At 46.1% G+C, this 27,830-nt stretch overlaps 1 protein-coding gene across 2 annotated transcripts in view; it reads right to left on the bottom strand.

Annotated features, from left to right (window-relative positions):
* The window catches only part of GOLM1 (golgi membrane protein 1), a 71,099-nt gene that overhangs the window by 31,121 nt on the left and 12,148 nt on the right, over positions 1-27,830 (bottom strand). For both annotated transcript variants that reach the window (XM_072959191.1, XM_072959190.1), the window contains exons 2-3: positions 25,260-25,409; positions 22,901-23,080 (exon numbers count right to left, since the gene is read on the bottom strand). In XM_072959191.1, coding sequence (XP_072815292.1) covers positions 22,901-23,080; positions 25,260-25,388 — 309 coding nt within the window. In that variant the 5' untranslated portion in view covers positions 25,389-25,409. The remainder of the gene's footprint in view (positions 1-22,900; positions 23,081-25,259; positions 25,410-27,830) is intronic.

Below are 27,830 nucleotides of genomic sequence, written 5' to 3'. Positions count from 1 at the left end.
ACACGTGTGTTCTCAGAGACACCACGGCACCAGAGGGGCCACTAGTCCAGCCCACAAAACCCGACAGCTGATGTAAGGCACTTCTGCGATTAAAAGCATCACACGGGGAAATGCGAACACCGGCTGAACAGCTGATTCTAAGAACTACTGGAGTCTGGGTGTGATAATGGTACTGTGGGAAAGAGACAATCTCGTCTTTCAGACATACATACCAAAATATTTATGATCGAAATGGCACACGCATGATCACGGACACTTGACGTTGGACCCGGGACAGCCCATGAGATCATTCTGTCTGCTTTTTCACATTTAAACTTTTCTACAATTGGTCAACACACGCAGACACGTAATCTTGTCACATTGCTAATAATTAAAACTGAAGAGCAAAGTTAAGAACAAATTCTTTTTTTAAAGCTTAACTGCAAGGCTGGTTTAAGTGGAAAAGAAAGCTGAGTGTGGAGGTGGTGACATGAACGTTTTTCCTGAAGGGAATTTTGGAGAGGTTCAAGAACTTTGAGGCACAGATCCTCCCAGTGTGTTATTTCTGAATTAGACAGTTGGCCTTCCGTATCAGTAGGTTTTGCACACGCGGCTGTTTGAACAGTGGATCGGGGTGGGGAGGGGGCTGCGCTCCAGCATTCCACGTCCAGGACCCGAGCATCCATGGAGGGTGGTACCCACGGGATGTTCCAGGGCCAATTCCCCGGCATACCCAGGGACGACTGCCATTTCACTCCCAAAACTGAGCATTTTTCTTATCACAGTGAATACAGCTCCATCGAAATCTTTAAAAAGGACAAATGAACTTATTTACAAAACAGAAACAGAATCACAGACATAGAAAACAAACTTGCAGTTACCAGGGAGGTGGGAGGGGATAAACTGGGAGTTAGAGATTTGTAGATACTAACTACTATATATAAAATAGATGGACAATGGGTACATGCCGTACAGTGCAGGGAACTGTGTTCAATATCTTGTGGTAACCGAAGGTGAAAAGATAATAAATATATGTATGTTCGTGTATGACTGAAGCATTGTGCTGTACACCAGAAATCGACACAACATTGCAAACTCACTATACTTCTATATATATATATACAAAAAAATTTTTAACGGTTCAAATGGTCATTTTTACATTATGTACATTATACCACAATAAATTATACCCCAAAACACAGAGACTGAGTGGTTAGTTGATGAATTAGTGTGTGAGGGCATGGGTGCAGGTGAGCGAGTGTGAGTGGGTGTGAAGGCAAGAGTGTGACGGGGAGATGAGAGGGTGTGAGCACATGTCCACGGACAGGGTCAGACAGCAGTGTGAGCAGGAGCCTGGTTTCCATCGTGGGGACAAGCACAAGGCCGATGGGGAGGGAGCCTTGGACCAAGACTGGTTTACATCCACCTCCAGCGTCCCCACAAAGGGGTACCTTGTTTCAGAGGAGGAGAAGGGAGGGAAGGAGGGAAGATGCAGAATGGAAGGGAGGAGGGGGAGAAGGGGAGGGGAGAGGATGGAGAGAGGGTCAAACAGACTGCCTGGCTGAGAACGTGCGTAGTGCCTCCCAGGTCACACCCACCCCAGCCTCTACCCACCACGACCTGGGTCACGGAGAACTCCAGGGCTGGCAGTGGAAGCCCCAGCCGGCTCTCTGCTGCCTCTCCAGAAGCTGGCACTCAGACAGACCCCGATCAGATCAGTCTGTCATCAGCTGCCAGCTGACAGGGCCCAGGGCCCTCCTGGGCGCCACGTCGCATCCCTTGGCTCATCCCCATCGCTTCCCAGGACAGTGTAGCTGGGAAGCTGCCAGGTTAGAAGAGCACAGCACGCCGGGGCTGGACGGGGGACAGGGAGCCAGAGAATCTTCATCTCTTTTCTCAGAGGAAGAAAAACACTGATGGCAGCCCATATAGCACAGCAACTCGGAACGCTCCCTGGCTGTTCTCTAACTGTCCGGGAAGCGCCCCGTGGCTGCCAGTGTGGGTCCTGCCTCCCTGATCTGGCACACAGGCCCCGGGAAGAGCCAGGCTGAGCCCCTTCCACGGGCATCAGTCCTCCCAACACGTTCTCAAATGGGAACCCCAATAACTCTCCCCCGTGAGAGGCGCCACAGTTTGGGATGTTCTGACTTTCTGCAAACAGGTGTCCCCAGACACCAAAGAGAAAACAAACACTGAACCACGTGTCTGTTTCCGGGCCGCAGCCGGTGCTGGCAGCAGATCCCACACTGTGTTCTCAAACCCGGAACAGCAGACCCCGCCTGTCAACACGGAAGACACACACATGAAAAGATGGCAAGGTCCACCTCCCTTGTGTGCTTCACATCAAACGCCTGTCCTGCGGTGCTGGGTTAGACGAGGGGGTCGGGGAGCTGGGAGGAGGGGCTATTAGAGAACCAGACCAAAGCCGCCCCGGGAGCGCCCCTCCCACCCACTGAGCAAGGGGATGCAGACGGGAAGGCTCTTTCCTGGAGGAAGCAGCCCAGCCCAGGGCAGCACCTCTGTGGGGCTTGTTTCCCTTTCCGCAGACGCAGGAGCACAGAAATCACAAGCCCCGTCTGCTCCAGCGGGCTCGTCGGGGGCCAGCCACACACAGAAGGCATGACCCTGTGGAATGAACCCAGGGCTCCCTGTGGAATCTCATCCGGTCTGGAATCAAGTAATCTTCCCCCACGTTCTCTCCTGCGGCCCAGCACCACCCACAACAGGCCCCAGGCCCCTCCCCTGCAATGCAGGGACAGTGCGAACAATGCATTTTGCTGCTTCTCAAAACAAATACTGTTTTCTCAACGTGACTTGAAAGATCTGTTTCATAAGGAGCCCTGCACCCCTCTCTACTCCACACCCCACCCCACTTTCTCTACTTAAACATCAGGCGCTGTTCCCGCACCCTGGGAGACACAGCACGCGGACAACCCGCCTGCCCGCCCGGTGGAGGACGCACCAGGTGTCTGAGGCATGAACGGCAAAGGCTCCAACGCTAAAGCACGTTCTCCAGACTCACTCCCAGCAGGGTTTAGATTCCCATCAGAGGCATTCACTTGCGACTGGAGTGCTAACAGGACAAGGGGGCTGGGGGTGCAGAATGGAACAAGGCGTGGGGCACCCCGGCTCTGAGCTAAGGGTGCAGCAGCAGCCGCCCATCAGCCTCTAGGTCGGGACTCCCCTTGGGGCTAGTCCCCCCTGGTGCTCCGGGAGCCATCCCCGGCCGGGACTGCTCCTCCAGGCCCTCACACCTGTCTATGGGCACCTGCTTCCTGTACTAAGTCCTTTCTGCTTGAAAGTCGCCCCTGATAGACCTATTAACCCGTGTTTCTGCAGCATCCAGTGGGAAATGCACAGACAACAGGCCCAGCCCGGCCCGGCCCACCGCTGGGTTCAGGTCCATTACCTGGCAGAGTAAACACTGACCAGAAGGATAGAAGTAGACACGGAAAGTTAATGGGAATAAAAACAGAAAAGCTATTTTAGAACCCTTGATTCTTCAATTCACCACAGGGATAAAGGGTGATAAAAACCAAAGAACCTACTTTCATCTGCACAGGTCTACTCTGGTTCTCCAAGAAAACCCACCTTCCAGAAGAAAACCATCACTGTTTCCAGGTACGCAAGAAAGGCTGGCCCACAGAGAAGAACAGGACACTCAGCTGTGTCTTGCTGTGGTGGGACCAGAGGGAGGGAAGGAGCCAGCCACCCGGGCCCCGCCCTGGCCTCGGCCCCCACCGGCCACTCTGCAGGCCCCAGAGCCAGGGCAGCCTGCCAGGGCTCAGTCCTCACCCCACCTCAGAGGTGACAACGCCCATCTCCCAGGTAGGCACGTGGAGGAACAGCACGTGCTCGTGTGTGTTCAAGCCCTTTGAAAACCCTGAAGCCAGACAAACGGCCGGACTTCTTAATGTTCATTGTTTCCTCTTCAAGAGGCAGAATCTTACAGAGGAGGTGACTCAGAGTCACCAGGGCAGCCGCGGCCGAGGGGACTGGTCCACAGACTGAGGAGCCACACCGTCCAGGGCCCTCCAGGCTCTCACCACCCTAAACCCACGACAAAAACCCCTACCACTTGCCACTCACAACAGGAAAGCCCTGGAGACTGAGGATGTGTTCATGCCACACCTCAAATAACAGTCTCCAGAGCCTCCCCGTGCCCCATGTCGCCGAGAGAGGAGGGGCCTGGAGCTCAGAGGCCAGCTTGATGTGGACACAGGTCACAATGTGGGGCTGAGGCCACTAGAATGGGGGCTGGACCTCCCCCCGCCCCAGCTGCCTCTCCTATTTAAGCTCTTCTCTTCCTGACAGTTAACATGTCCACGGCGCCCCCTCTTCCGTCCTTCCACAATCTCTCTTTTTCCAAGTCAGGAATGATGCAGGAATACTACTTCCACTACAAATGAAATGTTACTCAAATGATTTTCTTTGCACTACTACAGTATTAATTTACTTATTTTAACAGATAAATGAAAAGTCTAAAAATGTCAAAGCCAATACATGGCTGCAAGAAACCAGCCTTGAAAGAATGTCACAAACAGAACGATGGAAAACAGGTTTTTTCCAGAAGCCATTTGTGACTCTCACGATTGGCAAGGGAAAATGAACACAATGGCAGGAAGCAAAACCCTCCCTGGATGAAGGGCTCCTCGGTAACTCGGGGTCTCCCAGGCTCTTCCCCAACCACCCAAGTGCCTTTAGGGTCACCACGTGGCTGCGGGGCAGCAACGAGCCAGGAGGCTGCCCAAGACCCTGGTGGGTCTTCAGACCCACAAACACGGACTGGCATTCTGACCACTGAGGAAAAGGATGAATTAATGCACTCTGAGTCATCCTTAGGAGTCAGTGCACACCTTTATAAGCGACTCTCCATCCGCATCTCCAGGACTAAAACCCGAGGCGATGTTTCCACCGAGGCCCCTTAAAAGCTTGTTTCATACACACACCCATACACATCTGTACAAAGAAAACAGCATTTCACGGGATTGTCTGTACCCACACAAATGTGGTAGTTTAAAAACATTCCAAGTTGACACTGCTCCCCAAAGTGGAGTCTCACCCCCAGCCCTTCCATCGGGGCTGGCCTTAGTGACCCCTTCTGACAAATGCACTGAAGTGACCCTGCTGACGTGAGACGTGAAAGGTGTAGTGGGTTGAATGGTGTAGCCCCAATTCTCATCTACCCAGAACCTGTGAACACCCTCACTGAGTAAAGGGTCAGTGCAGAGGTGAGTCAGCTGTAATGAAGTCGGAGGGCAGGTGGGCCCCGATTCAGCACGACTGACCAGAAGGGGCAAAGGGGCAGACACAGCGGGAAGGCAGACGCAGAGGCTGGGGTGAAGCGCCTTCAAGTCAGGGACTTGTCAAAGACTGCCAGCAAACACCGGACACCACAAGAGCCAAGGAAGGGACCTCCCCCAGGGCCTTGGAGGGAGCACAGCCCTGCTGACACCTGGATTTGGCCTTGCAGCCTCCAGAACTGTGAAGGAGCCAACTGTTGTTTTAAGCCACCGTTTGTGGTATCTGTTGCGGCAGCCCTGGGAACCTCCTGCAAAGGTTGACAGCCTCCTCCAGAATCACTCGTTCCTTCTTTCTCCAACAGGACCCTCGCACTGGGGACCCAGCCTCTGGGCTTCTAGGAAGCCATCAGCCAGGTGGAAAAGCCACACGAGGTGCTGCGGCCTCAGCCCCACCGACCTCTCGGGTCACTGACTGCCAGACACACGAGGGAGGGAACCTTCAGGGACTCCACCTCGAGTCTTCCAAGCACCCCAGATGGGGGAGTGTGGAGCAGAGACAAGCTGTGCCCGCGGAGCCCTCCCGAAGTGCGGACTGTGAGCAAAATAAACACTGCTGGTCACGGTTTTAAACCATGGTGTTGGGGGCACCCCAACCTTGGGGGCACCCCAGGTAATAATACATAAAGGGACAGCACGTGTATGTAGAATCCTGTTAGCCTGAATCAAATGCAGGTCTTCACGCTCAGACACAGTTCCCAATGCCAATTAGACATCAAGGCAGTCCACAAAGTGCCCTCAGCAAGTACTTATGAAGAACCCTCTTGTCTAGAATTACACCCTTGTCTCCCTACCTAGGAAGGGGTCACCTCAACACCCCGAAGATCACAATGCAGAAAAAGCCAAGTCACCGGGTCCTTTTAAACAATGTACAAAACTAGACTTGTTCAAATATGTTTATCACTTAAACAATCAACTTTATCTACAATTTTCATGGTACACATTTTTAAGAGCTTGAATGTAACCATAATTAATGGAAGATTAAGTGTAATCTGTATTTTTTTTAAAAGGGGTGGGAGGTTCTCAGTGGTTAGTCCCTGTGTAATGGAATTAAAGGTGATTTTTTATTTTCTTTTTATACCTTCAAAATTCTCTACAATAGCAATATTTTGATCATTAAGGAAAAGACAACTTTTTTGAAAGTTACTTCAGGCTGACTTACACACAATCATTTTTTGTTTTAAACAGAGCTGAATATCCCTACTTACACGGAGCTCAGGAAGTGACCGTACGGGAGTTTCCACCCAGTCATAAGCTAACAAATTATTTTTCACAGCTCATTAACAGGTCCCAAACTGGAGTCAGAAAAGCACTGCCAGCTTGGAGAAACCCACACGTGCCGAGGGAGCCCTGGAGAAGCAGCTCATTCTCTGCAGCAGTGAGACCCTAGTGACAACCGACGGGCCTGTGTGTTTGTACAAAGAAACTGGGCCGAGCAATGAGAAGGGATGAACCAGATCTACACACCAACAAAGACCTCAAAAAAAATTCACTACTAACAGCAAGTCACAGAAGGACAGAACAAGCCAACATACACATAAAGAACTCCCAAAATTTAAAAAAAAAAATTACTGTTTTGGGTGCCTGTAGTAAAAGTTCGTAAGTATAAACCACAATCATTGAAATTCACAGTAGTGGCTATCTCTGAGCAGGAGGGAAAGAGGAAGGAAAACAGGGGACCACAACTTTACTTACAACGCTTTTTGCTTTAAATAGTTCCTGGGTGAGGAGCACACAAGTGTTAGCTTATTATTCTTCTGATCTCTCTGCACATCCAGCTATTCCATAATAAACCTGTTCTGTATGGACTTTGGTTGATGATAATGTGTCCTTGTTGGTTGACCGACTGTACCAAATACGCCACACTGATGAGGGATGCTGAGGGTAGGGGAGTATATGTGTGTGGGTGGGGAGGGCTATGTGTGAACTCCATTTTCTGCACAGTTCTGCTGTGAACCTGAAACTACTCTAAAAAAATTAAGTCGAATAATAAAAAAAATAAAAAATAAACTGTTCTAGGTCTCACGAGCAAGGCTGCTGAAACGCTCATGTGATGTTCCCCACTCGCCTACCCCCTCCTGGTGACACCTGAAGGGGCATCTCAGCAAGGTGGGCTCAGTCCTGAGGCCCGAGACACACCTGTTCCCCAAGTCTGGGTGAGACGGCGATCTCAGGAAAACAGCAGTGAGCAGTGCACGTCCAACTTGGCTTATTTCCTAAAACTTTCCAATAGTCCAGTAAATGTGCGTAATGATGAAAAACCTATCTTAGGAAAAAAAGTATTAACATTAGTTACTTTGTCACAACACTGCAAATTTTAAAAATAAGACTCTTAATCATAATGCCTTCTACTTGTTAAAATCATTTCATCGAGGAAGGGTCCGAAAAATGAAAACAACAACCTGAGAGAACAGTTTTATTTTTAAAAGTGTGCTGCCGCAAAACATGTGGTCTCCATCACCAGTCTCTGCATCACAATCATCTTGCAGGTATGTGCGTGTATAATCTTAAAAATTCTATTCAGGGGTTCTGACCTAGAGTGTTTTAAAAATCTGTATTTTGGGGGTAAGCTCCCAGGTGACTTGACAGGCAGCCAGACAAGGAGCGGTTACTCTGAAACAAATTCCATAACCAGTAAGTGGAAAACCCCAAGACGAGGCATCAGCACCAGCCAATCTGAGGGGCTGGCTGATGGCCCTGCACCCCTGAACTCCAGCAAGCAACAGAGCGTTTCGAGGGAGCACAGCCACCGGATCAGGTCACCCCACCTTCCAGCACCCAGGGAAGGGCAAAGGCACCAAAGAGGCAAAGGGAGCCCAGCCCTGCCCAACTGCTGCTCCACAGGTCATGACAGGAACCCAGAAGCCCAAATTTAGGGCTTTGACACGAGTTCTGTCTCAGTCATCCAAACCTGTGCTGTCTATTATTTGGCTATTCAACTTTTTCTTCCAGTTTTATTGAGATATAATTTGCATACAGCACTGTATCAGTTCAAGGTGTACAGTACAATTCAACTTGTACACATCATGGAATGATTATTGTAAGTTTAGTAAACAGCCATCGTCTCTTATAGATACAAAATTAAAGAAACAAAAAAATGTTTGCCCTTATAACTCTTAGGATGTACTCTTAACTTTCATATATAACAGACAGCAGTGTTAATTATATTCAGCATGCTGTACATCACATCCCTAGCACTTAATATCTTGTAACTGGAAGTTGAACTTTCTAACTACCTTCATCCAGTTTCACCTCTGGTAACCACAAAGCCGATCTCCTTTTCTATTATTTTGTGTTTGAGTTATAACTGACCTACAACACTATGTAACTTCTTGTTACACAATACAGTGACTCAGTATTCCTATACATTTCAAAATTATCACCACGGTAAGTCTAGTTGCCATTTGCCATCACACAGACATTACAGTTTCAGTTCCCTATGCTATACACTTCACATCTGTGACTCACTTATTCTGCAACTGGAAGTTTCTGCCTCTTAATCTCCCTCACCTACTTCTTTCCCCTCCCACCCACTATGCCTCTCTCCTCTGGAAACCACCTGTTTGTTCTGTGTCTACAACTGTTTGTTCTGTAATGTTGTTCACTTACTTTGTTTTTTTAGATTTTTTTAGATTTAAATACAGTATTTGTCTTTCTCTGACTTATTTCACTGAGCATAACACTCTCTAGGCCTATCCACGTTTTTGCAAATGGCAACATTTCATTCATTTTTATGGCTGAGTAAAACTCCACTGTATATATTCACACCTCATCTTCTTTATCCATCCACCTATTGATGGGCACCTAGGCTGCTTCCATATCTTGGCTATTATAAATAATGCTACAACGAACACACGGGTGCATATATCTCTTTTCGAATTAGTGTTCTTGTTTTCTTTGGATAAACACCCAAAAGACTGGAATTTCTGGATCATATAGTCATTTTATTTTTAATTTTTTGAGGAACCTCCATACTGTTCTCCACAGTGGCTGCACCAACTTACATTCCCACCAACAGTGCAGGAGGTTCCTCTTCTCCACATCCCCTCCAATGCTTGTTATTCGCTGTCTTACTGATAATGGCCATCCTGACAGACGGGAGATGGTACCTCTCTGTGGCTCCAATTTGCATGTCCCTGATGATCACTGATGGTGAGCAGCTTTCATGTGCCTGCTGGCCTTCTCTATGCCCTCTATTCAGACCCGCTGCCCATTTTCTAATTAAGCTGTTTGTTTTCCTGATGTTGAGGCGTATGAACTCTTTGTATATTCTGGACATTAACCCCTTATCAGATATAGTTTGCAAATATCTTCCATTTGGTTGGCAGCCTTTTCGTTTTGTTGATAGTTTGCTGTGCAAAAGATTTTTAGTTTGAGATAGAACAAAAGCAAAAATAAGCAAATGAGACTATCATTCAAACCTGTGTTGTCCAATATTTGGCTTTTTAATTTTAAATTAGTTAAAATTAAATAGAATTCAAACTTCAGTTCCTTAGTCCCACTAGCCACACTGAAGGTGTTCAACAGCCACACGTGGCCAGTGGCTACTGCAGCACAGAGCACAGACAGGAAGCATTTCCACCACCACGGGGAATTCTGTTAGACAGTGCTGACCTGGCCGAAGCACGGGTTTCATTACCACACTGTCCCTGATAGGTCTGGCTTTCAAGCTTCTCCCCAGGCCCCCCATGTGAGGGCCACAATGCCCACGCAGAGTAACAGTGCTGACCTGAGGTGGGGATGCTGGCAGAGGATGGCACTCTTGAGGTCACATGAGATCTGCAAACCACCCCCACCCACAGATGCCAGCATGTCCAGCTCCTCCCACAGCTGAGAACTGCTATTAGACCACCGGATGAGTCTTTAAGATTCCCACAAACAGCCTCATTCCAATTCAAAACACAAGTGCTAACTTCTTCAAGATTAAAAAAACAGGTAACAGAGTCAAGTATTGGGGTGATGGACCAGCCCTACTTCTCCAGGAACAGCCCATCCAGACTGAAACAATCAGGCACTTTCTGCCTCACAATTTGGAACTGGGGACAAAGGAGAGCTAGCTGGAATTCTGCAGTCTTTTGAGCAAGGAGACAGAAAAGCGATCTTATCACCCCACTTCAACAACTATCAGACCAGGCCAGCCGGGTCTCCTCTGTGGCCACATCCAAGACCCCGGCCTGATTTAGGTGATGGGGAGCTCTGGAGAGGCCCCTGCAGCCCAGGGAAGCTGTGTCTGTGCAGAGCAGAGGGAGGCTAGGGCTCTGCTGGTGGTGGCCCAAGGTCTAGGGCACATCCTGGGTGACAGTTACTAACTCCTCTGGGTCTCAGTGCCCTCCCTGAACAATGAGCACCAACCTGAGAGGAGGACAGGAAGCGACCCCTGTGAAACACTGAACGTAATGTCTGGCTCGCCAGAGATGCGATAAACCTGAGCTCTGGTCGCTGGTGAGGTGCTGTCCTTGGTACTCCTTCCACGGCTCGGCTGCACTGTGCACTCTTGATTCTAACAGCTAATCCAACATCTCCATCTCCTCTTACAGCTGGGACAACCTGGTTTCATGGTTTTAATTTGAAAGAAAAAAATAAGAGTCCATACCAGGCTTCATGCTGATCTCTATCATATACTGCGTCAATACACATACTTATGTTTGTTACTGGGCTGTCTATTCTGTTTCATCTGTCTGTTACACCCGTGCCAATAAAGCATTCTTCTAATTATTTTACCTTTTTAATACATGGTAATAACAGATAGATCAAATTCTCTCCTTGTTCTTTGTAAAAAAAAAAATTGTAGCTGAGGAGGGAGATATTGTTAAGACGGCGGAGTAGAAGCACCTTGAACTCAGCTCCTCACAAACATAAAACCACAACTGACTGCTGAACCACCATCAGCAAAAGAGACTAGGACCTATCAAAAGAGATCTTGTTCAACCGGAGACATACAGAGCGAAGCACCACACCCAATGGCCAACAAGCACATGAAAAGATGCTCAACATCACTAACTGGTAAAGAAATGCAAATCACAACTACAATCAGGTATCATCTCACACTGGTCAGAATGACCATCATTTAAAAAGTCTACAAACAATAAAAGCTGTAGAGGGTGTGGAGAAAAAGGAACCCTCCTACACTGTTGGTGGGAATGTAAACTGATGCAGCCACTATGGAGAACAGTATGGAGGTTCCTCAAAAAACTAAAAACAGACCTACCATATGATCCAGCAATCCCACTCCTGGGCGTGTATCTGGAAGAAAATATAATTCTGAAAGACACATGTAGGGAAGAGGGTATAGCTTAGCAGTAGAGTGCATGCCTAGCACACACAAGGTCCTAGGTTCAATCCCCAGTACCTCCATTAGAATAAATAAATAAACCTAATTACCCCTCCCCCCACCAAAAAAAAAGACAAGACACATGTACCCCAATGTTCACAGCAGCACTATATACAATAGCCAAGACATGGAATCAACCAAAATGTTCATCAATGGATAAAGAAGTTGTGGTATTAAAAAAAATTTTTTAAAAGTTGTGGTACATGTATGATGGAATATTACTCGGCCATCAAAAGGAATGAAATAATGCTATTTGCAGCAACATGGATGGACCTAGAGATCATCATACTTAGTGAAGTAAGTCGGACAGAAAAAGATAAATATTATATAACACTTATATGTGGAATCTAAACAAAAGTGATACAAATGAACTTATTTACAAAATGGAAACAGTCTCACAGACATAGAAAACAAACTTATCATTACCAAAGGGGAAAGGCGGGGAGGGATAAATTAGGAGTTTGGTATTATATAAAATAGATAACCGAGAAGAGGCAAGATGGTGGAGTAGAAGGACGCCCGTAGCTCACCCTCTCCCACAAATGCACCAAGACCCACATCCACAGACCCACTCAGCCAACCAGAGCACCTGCGGAACTCCGACAGAACATCACCCTCTTCAAAAGACAGAGATGTCAAAAATCTGGTAGGAGAAAAGGAAAAAAGAAAGAAGAAAAGGCAAAGCAGAGCGGGAAGGGTTCCGCAAGGAGGGAGCGGCAAAGGAGGACTGACGCTCGTTCGCTGGGTCTCCCCTCTCCAACTGAGCGGCCAGTGGGATGGAGGGGGAGCCTCCGAGACTCTGATCTGTATAGACCAGCCCTTGATCGACAGAATTGAGTTAAACGGGCACAGACGGTCCTCGCAACACCCAGCCCAAGACGCAGACCAGCAGCTGGGGGCAGGGCCAGGCTGCCCAAGCCAGGCAGAGGACGGGGCGGCTGCACGGAGGCAGCCCCGGGGGACTGCAGGGGGCTGCGCGCCATGGCTGTGGGTGCACAGGGCAGAACAGCCTGGGCCCTCCATGAAACAACAAGGCTGATGTGCCCTGGGGGGAAGGGTGCATACCCCCATCTCTGAAAACCCACGGAAAGTTTTCAGGGGAAAAGAGGCGGGGCTCAGACACAGCCGCTATATCCTCTGGCGCTTAGCATCCAGGCGGGGGCGAAACCTGCATCCACACCTAAGGGCTTAGCAGTCTCAAAGGCCAGAAGGAGACTTGTCTACAGCCCGAGGCAGATAGGATCCTTCCATCCTGGTCCCTCAGAGAACTTGCTCCGCCAAGACAAACAAGCAGCTGGGTTCTAGCCCAGAGCAGGGACAAGGCTGTCCCTCGGTCTTCCCCAAGCCCACCTGCCGAGCGCCGACCCGAGGTGGAGTGCGCAGCAGCACATAGCAGCGGAGGGACCGGCGCCAGGAGAGGAAGGGCGGCCCCCCGCCTTTCAGGCAGGAACGCAGCCCCTGACCGCGGTGCTGGGAGGGGGCGCAACTCGCCCTCCTACCTGGCCAGTCGGCAACATCTGTCTGCGGCATCTAGAGGGGCAGTGACCCGCCCACCCACAGCAGAGGAGAGCTGCACCTGACCCAGTGTTGGGAGGGGGCACGATCTGCTTGCTCACAGGCACTGGGAGCAGCACAGATGAGGGCGCCAACGGAGAGCCTCTGGAAACAGCAAGCTGAGCTTCCAAAACAGGACGAAGACAGAAAGACTTCACATTAAAAGCACACAGACTCCAGGAGAACACCGACAACCCCCCCCTTTTTTTAAATCTGTTTTTACCTGTTCTATTTTCTATTACCCTCTTAATTTTTACTTCTTAATTCATTTCTATTTCTCTTGGGTTTTGATGTCCTGTTATTGATTGGACACAGGTTTCAAATACATCTATTCATCTCCCCACCCCTTTTTTTTTTAAAGGTTTTAAAAGGACGTCTCAACCCTATTAATACTCTGCTTCAACTCGCTCTTCTATTATTCATTATGCACTGTTTTCAAACCCTCTTTCTCCCTTCTTTTAAAAGTCTTTCTCTCTTATTTTTTTCTTTTTTTTCCTAAGTTCTATTCCTAAATAGGCATTAGATAGATAAAATCCTTAAGATCCAAAATAGACAACTGATACTCCATAAACCACAGTGCCAGAGAGGTATGAGCAAGATGAAGAAGCAGAGAAACCTTTCCCAATTAAACGAACAAGAGGAATCCCCTGAAAGAAAGATCAATGAAATAGATATCGATAGCCTACTAGATCAAGATTTCAAAAAAGGAGTGATCAAAGTGCTGAAGGAATTAAAAGAGATAGTATTCAGAGATATAAAATATGTCAAAAATGAAATTGAAGCTATAAAGAAGAGCCAAGTAGAATGGGTAAACTCATTGACAGAGATGAGGAATGATCTAATAGCTGTGCAAAGCCGACTAGATAATGCAGAGGAACGAATTAGTGATCTAGAAGACAGGGCAATAGAAAGCACCCATTCAGAAGAACTACAAGATAAGCAAATAAAAAATAATGATAATAGCATAAGGGACCTATGGGATAATATAAAGCATCCCAATCTTCGCATAATAGGGGTCCCAGAAGGGGAAGAAGGATCAAAGGGGATTGAAAAGGTTTTTGAAGAAATCATGACTGAAAACCCCCAAACTTAAAGAAGGAATCAGATATCCAAGTACAGGAAGCTCAGAGGGTCCCAAACAGGAAGAATCCAAATAGACCCACACCAAGACATATCATAATCAAGATGGCCAGAGTCAAGGATAAAGAACTGATTCTAAAGGCAGCAAGAGAAAAGCAAAGAGTGAATTACAAGGGAACCCCCATAAGGCTCTCAGCTGATTTCTCTACACAAACACTACAGGCCAGAAGGGAGTGGCAAGATATATTCAAAACCCTGAATGAAAAAAAGATGCAGCCTAGGATACTTTATCCAGCAAGGCTATCTTTTAGGATAGAAGGAGAAATAAAGAGTTTCACAGACAAAAAAAAGCTGCAGGAGTTTAGCAACACTAAACCCACACTAAAAGAAATATTGAAAGGGCTATTCTAAATAGAAAAGCAGCAGGATGCTACAGAAATGAGAAACTCACAACTGGAAAGGTGATAACTCATGAATTACAAATAAAGAAAGCATACAAATCACTGAGAGTGGGAGAGGGAGGCAGGGAAATATAGAATATTTTTTTCTTTCTTTTTTAAATTTTTTTTAACAGTAGGATGGGTTTGAGATCATGTTACTATCAGTTTAATAAAAACAGTTATAGTAATGGGTTAATAGATTTACAAAAAAGGGTAACCACAAGTCAAAAATTTACAAGGGAGTCACAAAAATTAAATAAAATCCATGATTATATAAAGGAAAATTACCAAACCACAAAAGGAAGAAGAAAGGAACAAAGAGGATATACCATTTCAACTGCAAAGATAAGTTCAAAATGGCAATAAACACACATCTATCATTAATTACTGTAAATGTTAATGGACTAAATGCTCCAGTCAAAAGACATAGAGTGGCAGACTGGATAATAAAGCAAGAACCTTCAATATGCTGCATACAAGAGACCCACTTTAGGGAGAAGGACACATATAGATTGAGAGTGAAAGGATGGAAAAGGATATTCCATACAAATGGAAAAGCCAAAAAAGCAGGTGTTGCAGTACTAATTTCAGACAAAATAGACTTTAAAACAAAGGCCATAAAGAAAAATAAAGAAGGACATTTGATAATGATTAAAGCAGTGATACAAGATGAAGATATTACACTCGTTAATATATATGCACCCAATATAGGAGTACCTAAGTACATACAAGAATTACTAACAGAGATAAAGGGGGATATTGATGGGAATACAATCATAGTTGGAGATTTTAACACTGCATTAACATCACTAGACAGATCTTCCAGACAGAAAATAAACAAGGCAACAGAGAAATTAAATACTACAGTAGAAAAACTATATTTGGTGGATATTTTCAGAGCATTACACCCCCAAAAAATAGGATATACATTCTTTTCAAGTGCACATGGAACATTTTCCAGGATCGATCATGTACTTGGGCACAAAAGAAACCTCAACAATTTTAAGAAGATAGAAATTATCTCAAGCATCTTTACTGACCACAATGCCATGAAACTGGAAATCAACAACAGAGAAACAAAGGAGAAAAAAAGGAAAGCATGGAGATTAAACAATATGTTATTGAAAAAACAATGGATCAATGAGGAAATCAAAGCTGAAATTAAAAAATACCTTGAGACAAATGATAATGAAAGCACAACCACTCAAAACCTATGGGACACAGCAAAGGCAGTGCTAAGAGGGAAGTTTATAGCGATACAGGCCTTCCTCAAAAAAGAACAATCTCAAATAAACAAGTTAACACACCACCTGAATGAATTAGAAAAAGAAGAACAAAAAGCCCCAAAAAGCAGCAGAAGGAAGGAAATAATAAAGATCAGAGAGGAATTAAATACTATAGAGATTAACAAGACCATAGAAAAAATCAACCGAACCAAAAGCTGGTTTTTTGAAAAAGTAAAATCGACAAACCTCTGGCTAAACTCACAAAGAAGAAAAAAGAGAGAGAGCACAAATTAGCAAAATAAGAAAGGAAAATGGAGAAATTACAACAAACAAAATAGAAATACAGAATATCATATGAGAATATTATGAAAAACTATATGGAACCAAACTGGATAACCTAGAGGAGATGGACAAGCTTCTGGAAACATACTGTCCACCAAAACTGAATCAAGAAGAAACTGAACACTTGAACAATCCGATCACTAGAAAGGAAGTAGAAATAGCAATTAAAAACCTCCCTACAAATAAAAGTCCAGGACTGGATGGCTTCACTGGGGAATTCTACCAAACATACAAAGAACTCATACCAGTTCTTCTCAAACTCTTCCAGACGATTGAAAAGGAGGGAATACTCCCAAACTCATTCTATGAAGACACCATCACCCTGATACCAAAACCAGGCAAAGACACTACAAAAAAAGAGAATTATAGGCCAATATCACTGATGAACATAGACGCCAAAATCCTCACCAAAATTTTAGCAAATAGAATCCAACAACACATAAAAAAGATTATACATCATGACCAAGTGGGGTTCATCCCAGGGACACAAGGCTGGTTCAACATACGCAAATCAATCAATGTAATACATCACATCAGCAAGAGAAAGGAGAAAAACCACATGATCATCTCAATCAATGCAGAAAAAGCATTTGATAAACTTCAACATCCATTTATGATAAAAACTCTCACCAAAGTGGGTATAGAGGGAACATATTTCAACATAATAAAAGCTATATATGACAAACCTACAGCCAGCATAGTACTCAACGGTGAAAAACTCAAAAGCTTACCACTAAAATCTGGGACAAGACAAGGATGCCCACTATCACCACTCCTATTCAACATAGTCCTGGAAGTCCTAGCCACAGCAGTCAGGCAAGAGAAAGAAATAAAAGGGATCCAAATTGGAAAAGAAGAGGTAAAAGTGTCATTATATGCTGATGACATGTTACTATATATAGAAAACGCTAAAAGGTCCACACAAAAGCTACTAGAGCTAATTGAAGAATTCAGCAAGGTAGCAGGTTACAAGATTAACGTTGAAAAATCAGTTGCATTTCTTTACACTAACGATAAATCAACAGAAAAAGAAAGTAAAGAAACAATCCCCTTTAAAATAGCACCCAAAGTAATAAAATATCTGGGAATAAATCTAACCAAGGAGGTGAAAGAATTATACACAGAAAACTATAAACCATTGATGAAGGAAATTAAAGAAGACTTTAAAAAATGGAAAGATATTCCATGCTCTTGGATTGGAAGAATCAATATTGTTAAAATGGTCACACTGCCCAAGGCAATCTACAGATTTAATGCAATCCCTATCCATTACCCAGGACATATTTCACAGAACTAGAACAAATCATAATAAAATTTATATGGAACCATCAAAGACGTAGAATTGCCAAAGCATTACTGAAGAGAAAGAAAGAGGCCGGAGGAATAACTCTCCCAGAATTCAGACAATTCTATAGAGCTACAGTCATCAAGACAACATGGTGTTGGTACCAAAACAGACATATAGACCAATGGAACAGAATAGAGAGCCCAGAAATGAGCCCACAAACTTTTGGTCAACTCATCTTCGACAAAGGAGGCAAGAATATACAATGGAATAAAGACAGTCTCTTTAGCAAATGGTGTTGGGAAAACTGGACAGCAGCATGTAAAACAATGAAGCTAGAACACACCCTTACACCATATACAAAAATCAACTCAAAATGGATTAAAGACTTAAACATAAGACAAGATACAATAAACCTCCTAGAGGAAAACATAGGCAAAACATTATCTGACATACATTTCAAAAATTTTCTCCTAGAAGAAATAAAAGCAAGAATAAACAAATGGGACCTAATGAAACTTACAAGCTTCTGCAGAGCAAAGGAAACCAGAAATAAAACAAGAAGAAAACCTACGGAATGGGAGAAAATTTTTGCAAGTGAAACCGACAAAGGCTTGATCTCCAGAATATATAAGCAGCTCATACGACTCAATAAGAAAAAAATAAACAACCCAATCCAAAAATGGGCAGAAGACCTAAACAAGCAATTCTCCAAGGAAGACATACAAATGATCAAAAAGCACATGAAAAAATGTTCAATATCACTAATTATCAGAGAAATGCAAATCAAAACTACAATGAGGGATCACCTCACACCAGTCAGAATGGCCGTCATTCAAAAATCCACAAATGACAAATGCTGGAGAGGCTGTGGAGAAAGGGGAACCCTCCTACACTGCTGGTGGGAATGCAGTTTGGTGCAGCCACTATGGAAAACAGTGTGGAGATTCCTCAAAAGACTAGGAATAGACTTACCATGTGACCCAGGAATCCCACTCCTGGGCTTGTATCCAGAAGGAAATCTACTTCAGGATGACACCTGCACTCCAATGTTCATAGCAGCACTATTTACAATAGCCAAAACATGGAAACAGCCTAAATGTCCATCAACAGGTGACTGGATAAAGAAGACGTGGTATATTTCTACAATGGAATACTACTCAGCCATAAAACCGACAACATAATGCCATTTGCAGCAACATGGATGCTCCTAGAGAATGTCATTCTAAGTGAAGTAAGCCAGAAAGAGAAAGAAAAATACCATATGAAATCACTCATATGTGGAATCTAAAGAACAAAAACAAAAACAAACAAACAAAAACAAAGCATAAATACAGGACAGAAATAGACTCACAGACAGAGAATACAGACTTGTGGTTGCCAGGGGGGTGGAGGGTGGGAAGGGATAGACTGGGATTTCAAAATTGTAGAATAGATAAACAAGATTACACTGTATAGCACAGGGAAATATACACAAAATGTTATGATAACTCAAAGAGAAAAAAAATGTGACAATGAGTGTGTATATGTCCATGAATGACTGAAAAATTGTGCTGAACACTGGAATTTGACACAACACTGTAAAATGATTATGAATCAATAAAAAATGTTAAAAAAAAGAAAATAAAATAGATAACCAGCAAAGTCTTACTGTATAGCACAGGGAACTATAATCAACATCTTATAATAACCTATAATGGAAAAGAATGTGAAACACAATAGATTTATATATATATATATGTTCAAGTTAATCACTTTTACATCTGAAACACTGTAAATCAACTGTACTGCAATTTAAAAAAAAAGAAAGTTTATACCAGAAAATAATACCACCACTAGTGATATTGTGGTTTACTACAACCTCCATTTCTAGGCTATTATGATGACTGGTTGTAATAATTCTTGCTACCATGTTTTGAGCTTCTGCTCCAGGTCAAACACTGTGCTAGACCTTTTATAAACATTATCTCATTGAATCTTCGCAGCCACCCTGCAAGGAAGATTCTGCTGTTATTTCCACTTGCTGGCTGAGAAGGCAGGCCCAGAGAATTCAAATGACTTGCCTAAATCATGCAGTTAAGGAAAATGGGGATTCAAACCCAGGGCTGCTGGACCAGAAGCCCCATGTTATTCACAGCTACCCCCGAAGTCCTCCTGGAGCCTGGAGCTGAGAAACCTCTGCCCTCAAATGGAAAGAACTTTGTATTACATATCTTTAAAAGGCTAAAACTCCAAATGAAAAGGGACTCTCATTCTTTCCCAGTGGCTGTCTGACTCTCTTTCAAGTGTGTACATCACCTTCTGAACCGGGGGCTCCTAGATTTTCAATATCCACCGTCAGACGTGCACTGTGACAGCAAGAGCCTCCCTCCCCCTGGATGCTCAATCAGCTCTTGAATTTGGGGGGGGAGTGGGAGGGCTAAGATCTTCCATTATGTCCCCCTTTTCTAGAAGAAGCCATAAAATTGAACCATTAAGAACCAAAGTATATGTTGTTGGGAACATAGTTTGGTGTAGTCACTATGGAAAAAGTATGGAGATTCCTCAAAAAACTAAAAATAGACTTACCACATGACCCAGCAATCCCATTCCTGGGCATATATCTGGAGAGAGCTCTAATTCTAGAAGATACATGCCATGCACCCCAATGTTCACAGCAGCACTATTTATAATAGACAAGACATGGAAAACAACCTAAATGCCTATCAACAGATGACTGGATAAAGATGTGGTATATTTATGCAACGGAATACCATTCAGCCATAAAAAAATAAGAAAATAATGCCACTTGAAGCCACATGGATGGACCTGGAGATTGTCATTCTAAGTGAAGTAAGTCAGGAAGAGAAAGAAAAATACCGCATGATACCATTCATACGTGGAATCTAAAAAAAAGACACAAATGAACTTATTTACAGAACAGAAAGACTCATAGATATAGAAAACTAACTTAGGGTTAACAGGCAGAAAGAGGGGTGAGAAGGGATAAATTGGGAGTTTGAGATTTACAGATACTAACTACTATATATAAAATAGATAAACATGTTTCTACTGTATAGCAAAAGGAATTATAGTATCTTGTAGTAACCTACAATGAAAAAGAACATGAAAACAAATATGTACGCCTATGACCAAAACACTATGCTGTACACCAGAAATTGACACAACATTGTACAACATTGTTCCATTTTTTAAAAATGCGAAAAAAAAAAAAGAATGGAGGTGTAACAGTCACACAGTTCCCAGCTGAAAGATGTTCCCTCTTGTTTCATACAGAGGCAGATGTTTTTTAGGCAATGTTGGCCAATTACATTTCAAAGAATTCCAAGTCTGTAGTCTCATCTCCACAACAGCTTACATGCAATGAACCGGCACCTCTGTATCTAGGGGTTGCCCACGGTGATGAGTTCTCTAAAACAAATGGTTCTGTGCAGCACGTCCCCTGGGGATTCTGCCTACACGATGGGGGAAGCCCGTTCTGCAGGAGTCCGGACCCCATGCGTGTGTACCCAGGCCGAGGCAGGAAGCCCCATGAGCAGCAATCACCCGGCAACCTCTCCTCCCCCCTCAAAACACACGCCCACACTGTCACATAATGCACAGAAACATCCAGAAGCTTGGAGGAGTATGAAAAGAGACTCAGCTTTCCCAGAATTCTGGATTTCACGGACCAGTAAAATTTCAGGCATTTGGGAGACTCACAGTGTTAAGAAAACAAAGACACTTAAAAGCAACAACCAAAGTCTGACGCACGTTAGAAGATACCAGTAACTCGCATCACTACGCCATTTAACGTACAGCCCTCCTATCTTCTTTTACTATCATTTCAAAAAGAAAAAAAATTAAAAACAAAAATGTAGAAAGGCCAGAGGCTCAGAGTAAAAGAAATTCTTCCTAAGGAAAAAGGAGTTAAATTTTCAGGTAATGACACCCATACACACAGGGGTGGAGAGGCAGGCACGCACGTACCCAAACCTCCTCATTTCTCCTCACTCCCCGCAGGTGGGAAAATCCTGCTCTGGCAGCTCCCAGACTTTAGTCGGGCACTGAAGCACCACCAGACCAGTACGGACGGTTGTTCCCCCCTTGGCCTGTCCCAGGAGCCCACCTCAGCCCAGGCTCTGAGGCAAGCCTGCGACTCTGCTGGATCCCCTTCCGCAGCCCAGCCTCCACCCCCAGCTCCTGTCACACTCCTCCTCTCTCATCGGGCAGAGGGCTAGGGTGCCAGACACCTCTGCACACCCTGCAAACTCCAGGGGGAGTTTCCGCTAAATCTATCCCCTGACAATCAACTCTACTTCCTCCCAAGATGTGTACAGGCCATGAGAAATGTCGAGGTGCCAACGTATTCAGCGAAAGGGGATTTCAGGGGCACAGAAAGTGTCACCCCTGTATGAGAAAAGTGAAGAAAAACCAGGAAGCACTTTCCTACAACAGCAGTAAAACGGGAACAACTCCCAGAGAAGACATACCCACGTGTGAACACGAGAAAGTGCTCTGCAAGTGAAAACCTCTTCTCACCTTTTAAACCAGCTACACAGGAGGAGTCTGTGGCTCCACCCAGAGATGATTCATCTCCTGGGACGTGCTAGCCACTAACTTCTGCGAGAACCGAGTCCACCCTCAACATGATGGATCTCAGGACACGATCGCTGCCAGTACATCAAGCATTTCACAGAGAGGCACACAGATTCATAAGAACCAAATCCTTCCAGGCAATAAATGGTTCTGAGTTCCATGCACTTTAGAAAAGAAGGTATCAGTAACTCGCACCATTACACAACTTACCAAACAGGGAAGTGGGGTCCTGCGGTCCCAAGAAAACCAGAAAAAGCAAGACACGTAAAGCTTAGACACTCTCATCAGCGGAAAGCCCTTCTTTTAATCTGTGCAGGATCTGGTGTTTTTTAAACCTAAAAAGCAGCACTCTTGCGGGCCCTACTTTCTTCATTAGCATTTATTATTCAGGCGTCAGGGTCTCCTCTCACTATGAGACAGTCAAGGGCACAGACGCCACTCCTCTGTGAGACACAAGTGTGCAGCACGGGCCTGGCACAGAGCGGGTACTTAATGCGTGTTTGTAGAAAGTAAGAAAAAAAGTAACGGATGAATCTGAGGCTAAGAGTTCCTTTGCCTTTCTCCTATTTATCGCCACTGTGAAAGGGTTTCCATCAAACCCACCCAGGGACTGATGGTGAGATGCAGGGCAGCGTGGGGGAGGCGCCCAAAGCTTGATCAAGAGGCTCATTCCGCACAAACACCTAAATACAAACACAGCTGCTTATGCTCCCACTGAGGAGCGGGTATGCTAGACAGGGTACAAACGGTACTTAGAATTAAGGGGAAACCCGAGCAGGCCTTGCCTTCTCATCCTGGTACAGCTTGTTGACGCTCTCCATCTGAAAGTTGTGGCTGGACTGGATCTTGTCCAGCTGCTCCCGCTGCTTCTCCAGCTCCCCCTGGAACTCATTCTTCTTCATCTCCACGGCCCCTCGCTCCGCGGCCGCCCTGCGGACCCTGCCTTCCAGCTCCAAGATCCGTGTCTGCAAGGACATCGCAGTGTGAGGACCACGTCAGGCCGCCCCCAGCCCTGGCCGCCCGCCTGCCTCCCTCAGCAAGGACCACACCGGGGCCCCGAACCGCATCGAGCCTCAGACAAGTGTGTCCCGCCTGCACGGTGAGTCCCCAGGGCTCGGTCTTCAGGTCAACTGTGCAAAAGGTCCCACAGGTTAGTCTAGAGAGACGGGGCTGCATGTGGAGGAATTCACTTATCGGGGCATCTGGGTCTCCACGGAAACGCCACCACACCCCTCGCAGGGATTTTGTGAGGCTTGAATGAGGTACGTACAGGCACACCTCGATTTATCGTGCTTTGCAGATACTGCGTTAAGGATCAAAGGTTTGTGGCAACCGTGCAAGGAGCAAGCCTATCAGCACCACTTTCCAACAGCACCTGCTCATTTCGTGTCTCTGGGTCACATTCAGATAATTCTCACAATATTCCAAGGATTTTTGTTATTACTATATTTGTCATGGTGATCTGCGATCGTGGTCTTTGAGGTTACTTACTCCCAAATCCGGCTGAAGGCTCAGGTGATGATTGGCAACTTTTTTTTTTTTTTTAGCAATAAAGTATTTTTAAACTAAGGTAGCAGGAGGGCCGGTTAGCTCAGTTGGTTAGAGCGTGGTGCTAATAAATCAAGGTATGTATATTTTTTAAGACATAACACTACTGAACACATAACAGACTACAGTATAGTGGAAATGTAACTTTTTATGCCCTAGAAAAACAATTTAAAAAACCATGTGACTCACTCTATTGCGCATTTGCTTTACTGTGGCGTCTGGAACCACCGTATCACCAAGGTGTGCCTGTACATAAAATGCCTTCGCTACAAACACCTGACGTGAGCTGGTGCTCAAATATTTAGTTTCGTTTCCTCGTAACAGAGCACTTAACCACTGTTTATAGGACACAACTTCTGAACACACATTCAGGGCTCAGTGAAAGCTCAGGCACTACACAGTGGGCAGGGAAGCCGGAGGGGGATGGAGCACTGTGACGGGGTGCGCTTCCACGGCTGAGGCCCTGCCATCACAAAGACTGGGTGGGAACCCCAGCTCCCCCCAGACGTAACCTCTCTCTGCCTCAGTCTGTCCACCTGTGAAACGGGGAACACTAAGCCCCAGCCTGACAGTCTGTGTGCAAAAGATGATGTATGCAACGCACTCTCCAATGAGAGTCGTTCTGACGCTCGTGAAACGGGTAAGGAAAACCTCCTTCAAGTCGACTGCAGCAGGGGTCAGAACAGTCAAACTGTTCTCAACTCTGAGCGCAGCAACGACAGCTGAGGACTGCCAGCCAACAAGCAGAGGGAGGGGTCAGTGCGGGGAAGGTACTAACAGGGCAGGGGGAGTCTTGCTAAAGGCAAGGCATCAATGACGAGAGACACCAGGGACCAGGAGCCTGCTCAGCCATCGGGGGTGGAGGGAGGAGCCAGCAGGACTCTTTGCTAAGCCGGGCTGGGCAGGCCAAAACCAGGATGGGGGACCAAGACGGAGGCCTGGTCAGGAAGACGGCGCCTGTCGAGGGTGAGGTCAAGGAGAGCCCCCGTCCTGCGCGGCACTGCCAGACCCATGCCAGGCAGTCAAAAATGGGAACACTAAAATTGCCAGTACCAGTAAATGATGGTGACAAAGATTGGTACCTCTAAAAATATTTCTTTTGGGTTTTGGTTTTTGCTGTTATTGTCGTTTTTAAGTGGAGGTACTGGGGATTGAACCCAGGCCCTGGGGCATGCTAAGCACGCATTCTACCACTGAGCTGTACCCACCCCGCTAAAAACACATTTCTCACACCCATTATCCAAACACATTTCCAACGTCACTCTCTGCTATCAAGTGTGGGCTGGAGGACCAGAACCCAGGACCAGGGTTGTGGGCATTGTACTTAAGCAAGCTGTCTTCCCAGAACCAGCCTAAAAGGCTCAACCGAAAATTGTTAACTCACAGGAAAAGCAGAGGGGGTGGCCCGGCTTTAATCCTAGGAAGTCAGGCCCGGGGCTGGGTGTGGGGCCACACAGAGCCTCAAACTTGCATTACAGTGCGCACACCGCCTTCGGTGGCCACAAACGGCAAACTCCTAAGACCCCACCCCCGACCCCACCACCCAGCAACTTTAAATACTCTATGACATCCTCACAAACAAGACCAACAGAACACCTGGAGATCCACGCTCCGGGAGCTGGCGATCCAGTAGTTGAAGCCCAGGACGATGACACAGGCCACCAGGGCAGCCAGCAGGAGGGGCGGCGACTTCATGCTCCGACGCCCGTTTCCCAGTCCCATCATCTCAAAGGCCGGGCTGAGAATCTGCGGAATAAACACACACACACAGGCCTCAGTACAGCATTACCAACCCTCGGGCACGCCACACCCACCATCGCAACCAACAGGAAGGCACCCTGCCCCCAAACGGCGTGGCAGGTTCTCCTTGAGATGCGAATCTGTCTCTGTCGGTGGAGAAGACCGTGTCAGTAGCGCCCACAGAGCCCAGGGACGTGCGCCCTGCGCAGTGCGGCCGGACCCCCGGGCCAGGCTTGCAGGAGCGAGCCCCATCCCAGAAACCCGTCACACACAGGCTGGAGACCTCGGGCAAGCCACAGGTTCTCTTCTGCTTCCGTTTGCTCATCTGTAAAATGGGGATAATCATAGCCCCTACCTCCCCAGTAGTCTGAGAAATCACCATCTCTGCAAGCAGCAACAGCAAATACCAGGGCTTCCACACCACACTAGAAAGACTCCATCTCTCACCGATCCCCAAGGAAGACTTTGATCTGATTCCTAACAACAGAGGTTTTTCACCCTTTGACAGAGCTGCCAGTGACACCCAATTTAAGTGTGGAGTTTTTTTTTGTTTGTTTTTGTGTTTTTGGTGGGTGGAAGTAATTAGGTTTACTTATTTATTCTTTGAGGAAGTACTAGGGATTGAACCCAGGACCTCATGCATGCTAAGCATGTGCTCTACCACTGAGCTACACCCCCCCCCCAAATTTCAGTGTTTCTTGAGCAAAGCTGGAAAGCCTCCTGGAGGTGGGTGAAGTCGGGAGGGGTGGGGCCCTGCGGCAGAAATGAGGCATCCGCCCGGCTTCCTCCGGACACTGCCCTCTCACCTCCAAGCCGCATCTGTGCAGGGACAGAGTTAGGGAGGCGCTTCAAGAGCTGCAGGGAGCATCGAGCTTCTTCAAAGACACACAAACATGGCTTCCAGGAAAGGAGCTATGTCGTTCGTGTTCCGGGGCTTCAACCACAAACCAGGTGTGGCTGGATCCAGGTGTCTGTCAGCAAGGACAAGGGAAGTTGACTTTTCCAAATGGCTTCTGCTGAGCCAGACCAAACAGGACCTTATCAGAGGGAGGGCAGCGCACACAATAAACAGTCTCTCTGGGAACAGGTGTGCTTTTATGCCAGGTGTGGCCAGCAATGCAGGAGGTGGAAGAGAAGGTGAGGGAAACAGGGAGGAGGGGGAAGAAGGACCACCAAGGACTCAGCTTTGGGTGAGCTTCAAGGGAGAACACAGGAGAGGGGACAGCCGCTCTCACCGACGGTCCTTCTAGCCAGGTGTGTCCCTGGGAGACGTTCTCTCTCTGCAGGCACGAGTGTGGGAGCCGAGACGGGGATAAGCGAGTGACCTAGTTCAATCTCAATCCAATCACCTAAACCCAAGCACCCCCAGAATTCCTATGCATAGACCCGAGGGCTGTCTGGCTTCTGCCGGTGCCTTGCTCACCAGCTTCTGGGCTCTTAGGATGAAAGAAAGTTTTAAATTCAACTACCAGTTGAGGTCAACAAGCACCGTACACACTAACGGAGACTAATGCTCAGAAACACTAAACTTCTAGAACATTCTATAGATCTGCTGAAAATGTGTCTCCACCACCTCGCCAGGTTTGATTTTGATCAGTCTTTTTTATTGCTTGTAACTTTCTAAAATATAACAGCACAAATACGAGAAAAACGACACATAAAAAAAGGTAAAATTAAAAGTCCCCCTCTTCCCACTCCAATGGCTGGGAAGTGTCCTCTGTCCCAGCTGCTCTAAGACCTCCAAGGGGGTGAGAATCACCAGGGACGCTTAAGTTACCAAGTGGGGCCTCCTTTCTCTATGAAACTTTCTGCCCCTAGTTTTTGGTTGTTGCTGGTGTTTTTAAAATAACCTAACCTTGTCACCCTTCTTTTATGGCTCTGGGTTTTGTTTATCTTTAGAAAGACACTTCCTACTCTAAGTTTAGACGTACGTTTACCCGCACCTCCTCTCAGCACATCCATGGTTTCATACTTTATGGTTTATATTTAAAACTTTCATCCACTTGAAACTCCTTTTTGATGTAAGGAGTAAGAAAATACAAAGAACACAACTCTCCTCTTTTTTGTAAAGGCCAGCCAGATCTTTCGGCACCTTTCAGTGAAAAACCTATTTTTAATGAGTGCTTTGAAAGGCCATCTTTGTCATACACTTAATTCCCTAACAGCAAACTTAGATGCACCCTCACCTGACCTGTCATTCCGGCAGATGTAAGCCAGCGTGGGTATACTGTAACTCTGCAATGTAACTCAATTCTCATTTAAGTAAGCGTGCGATCACCAGTCAATAAAAAACCTAATGGGCCACAAGTGTGGGACAAACGCTGCGCCAGCACCAGGAAGCTCAGGGCAGCCTTAGGAGAACAAACTCTGGAAGCCGATGGCCAGTGTCAGATCCTGGCTCCACATCTTAGAAGCCACAGGACCCAT

The sequence above is a fragment of the Vicugna pacos genome, chromosome 4, assembly GCF_048564905.1.
Source record: "Vicugna pacos chromosome 4, VicPac4, whole genome shotgun sequence".
Taxonomy (NCBI): domain Eukaryota; kingdom Metazoa; phylum Chordata; class Mammalia; order Artiodactyla; family Camelidae; genus Vicugna; species Vicugna pacos.
The sequence above is the reverse complement of the archived record's forward strand: the minus strand, read 5'-3'. Positions and strand labels throughout refer to the sequence as shown.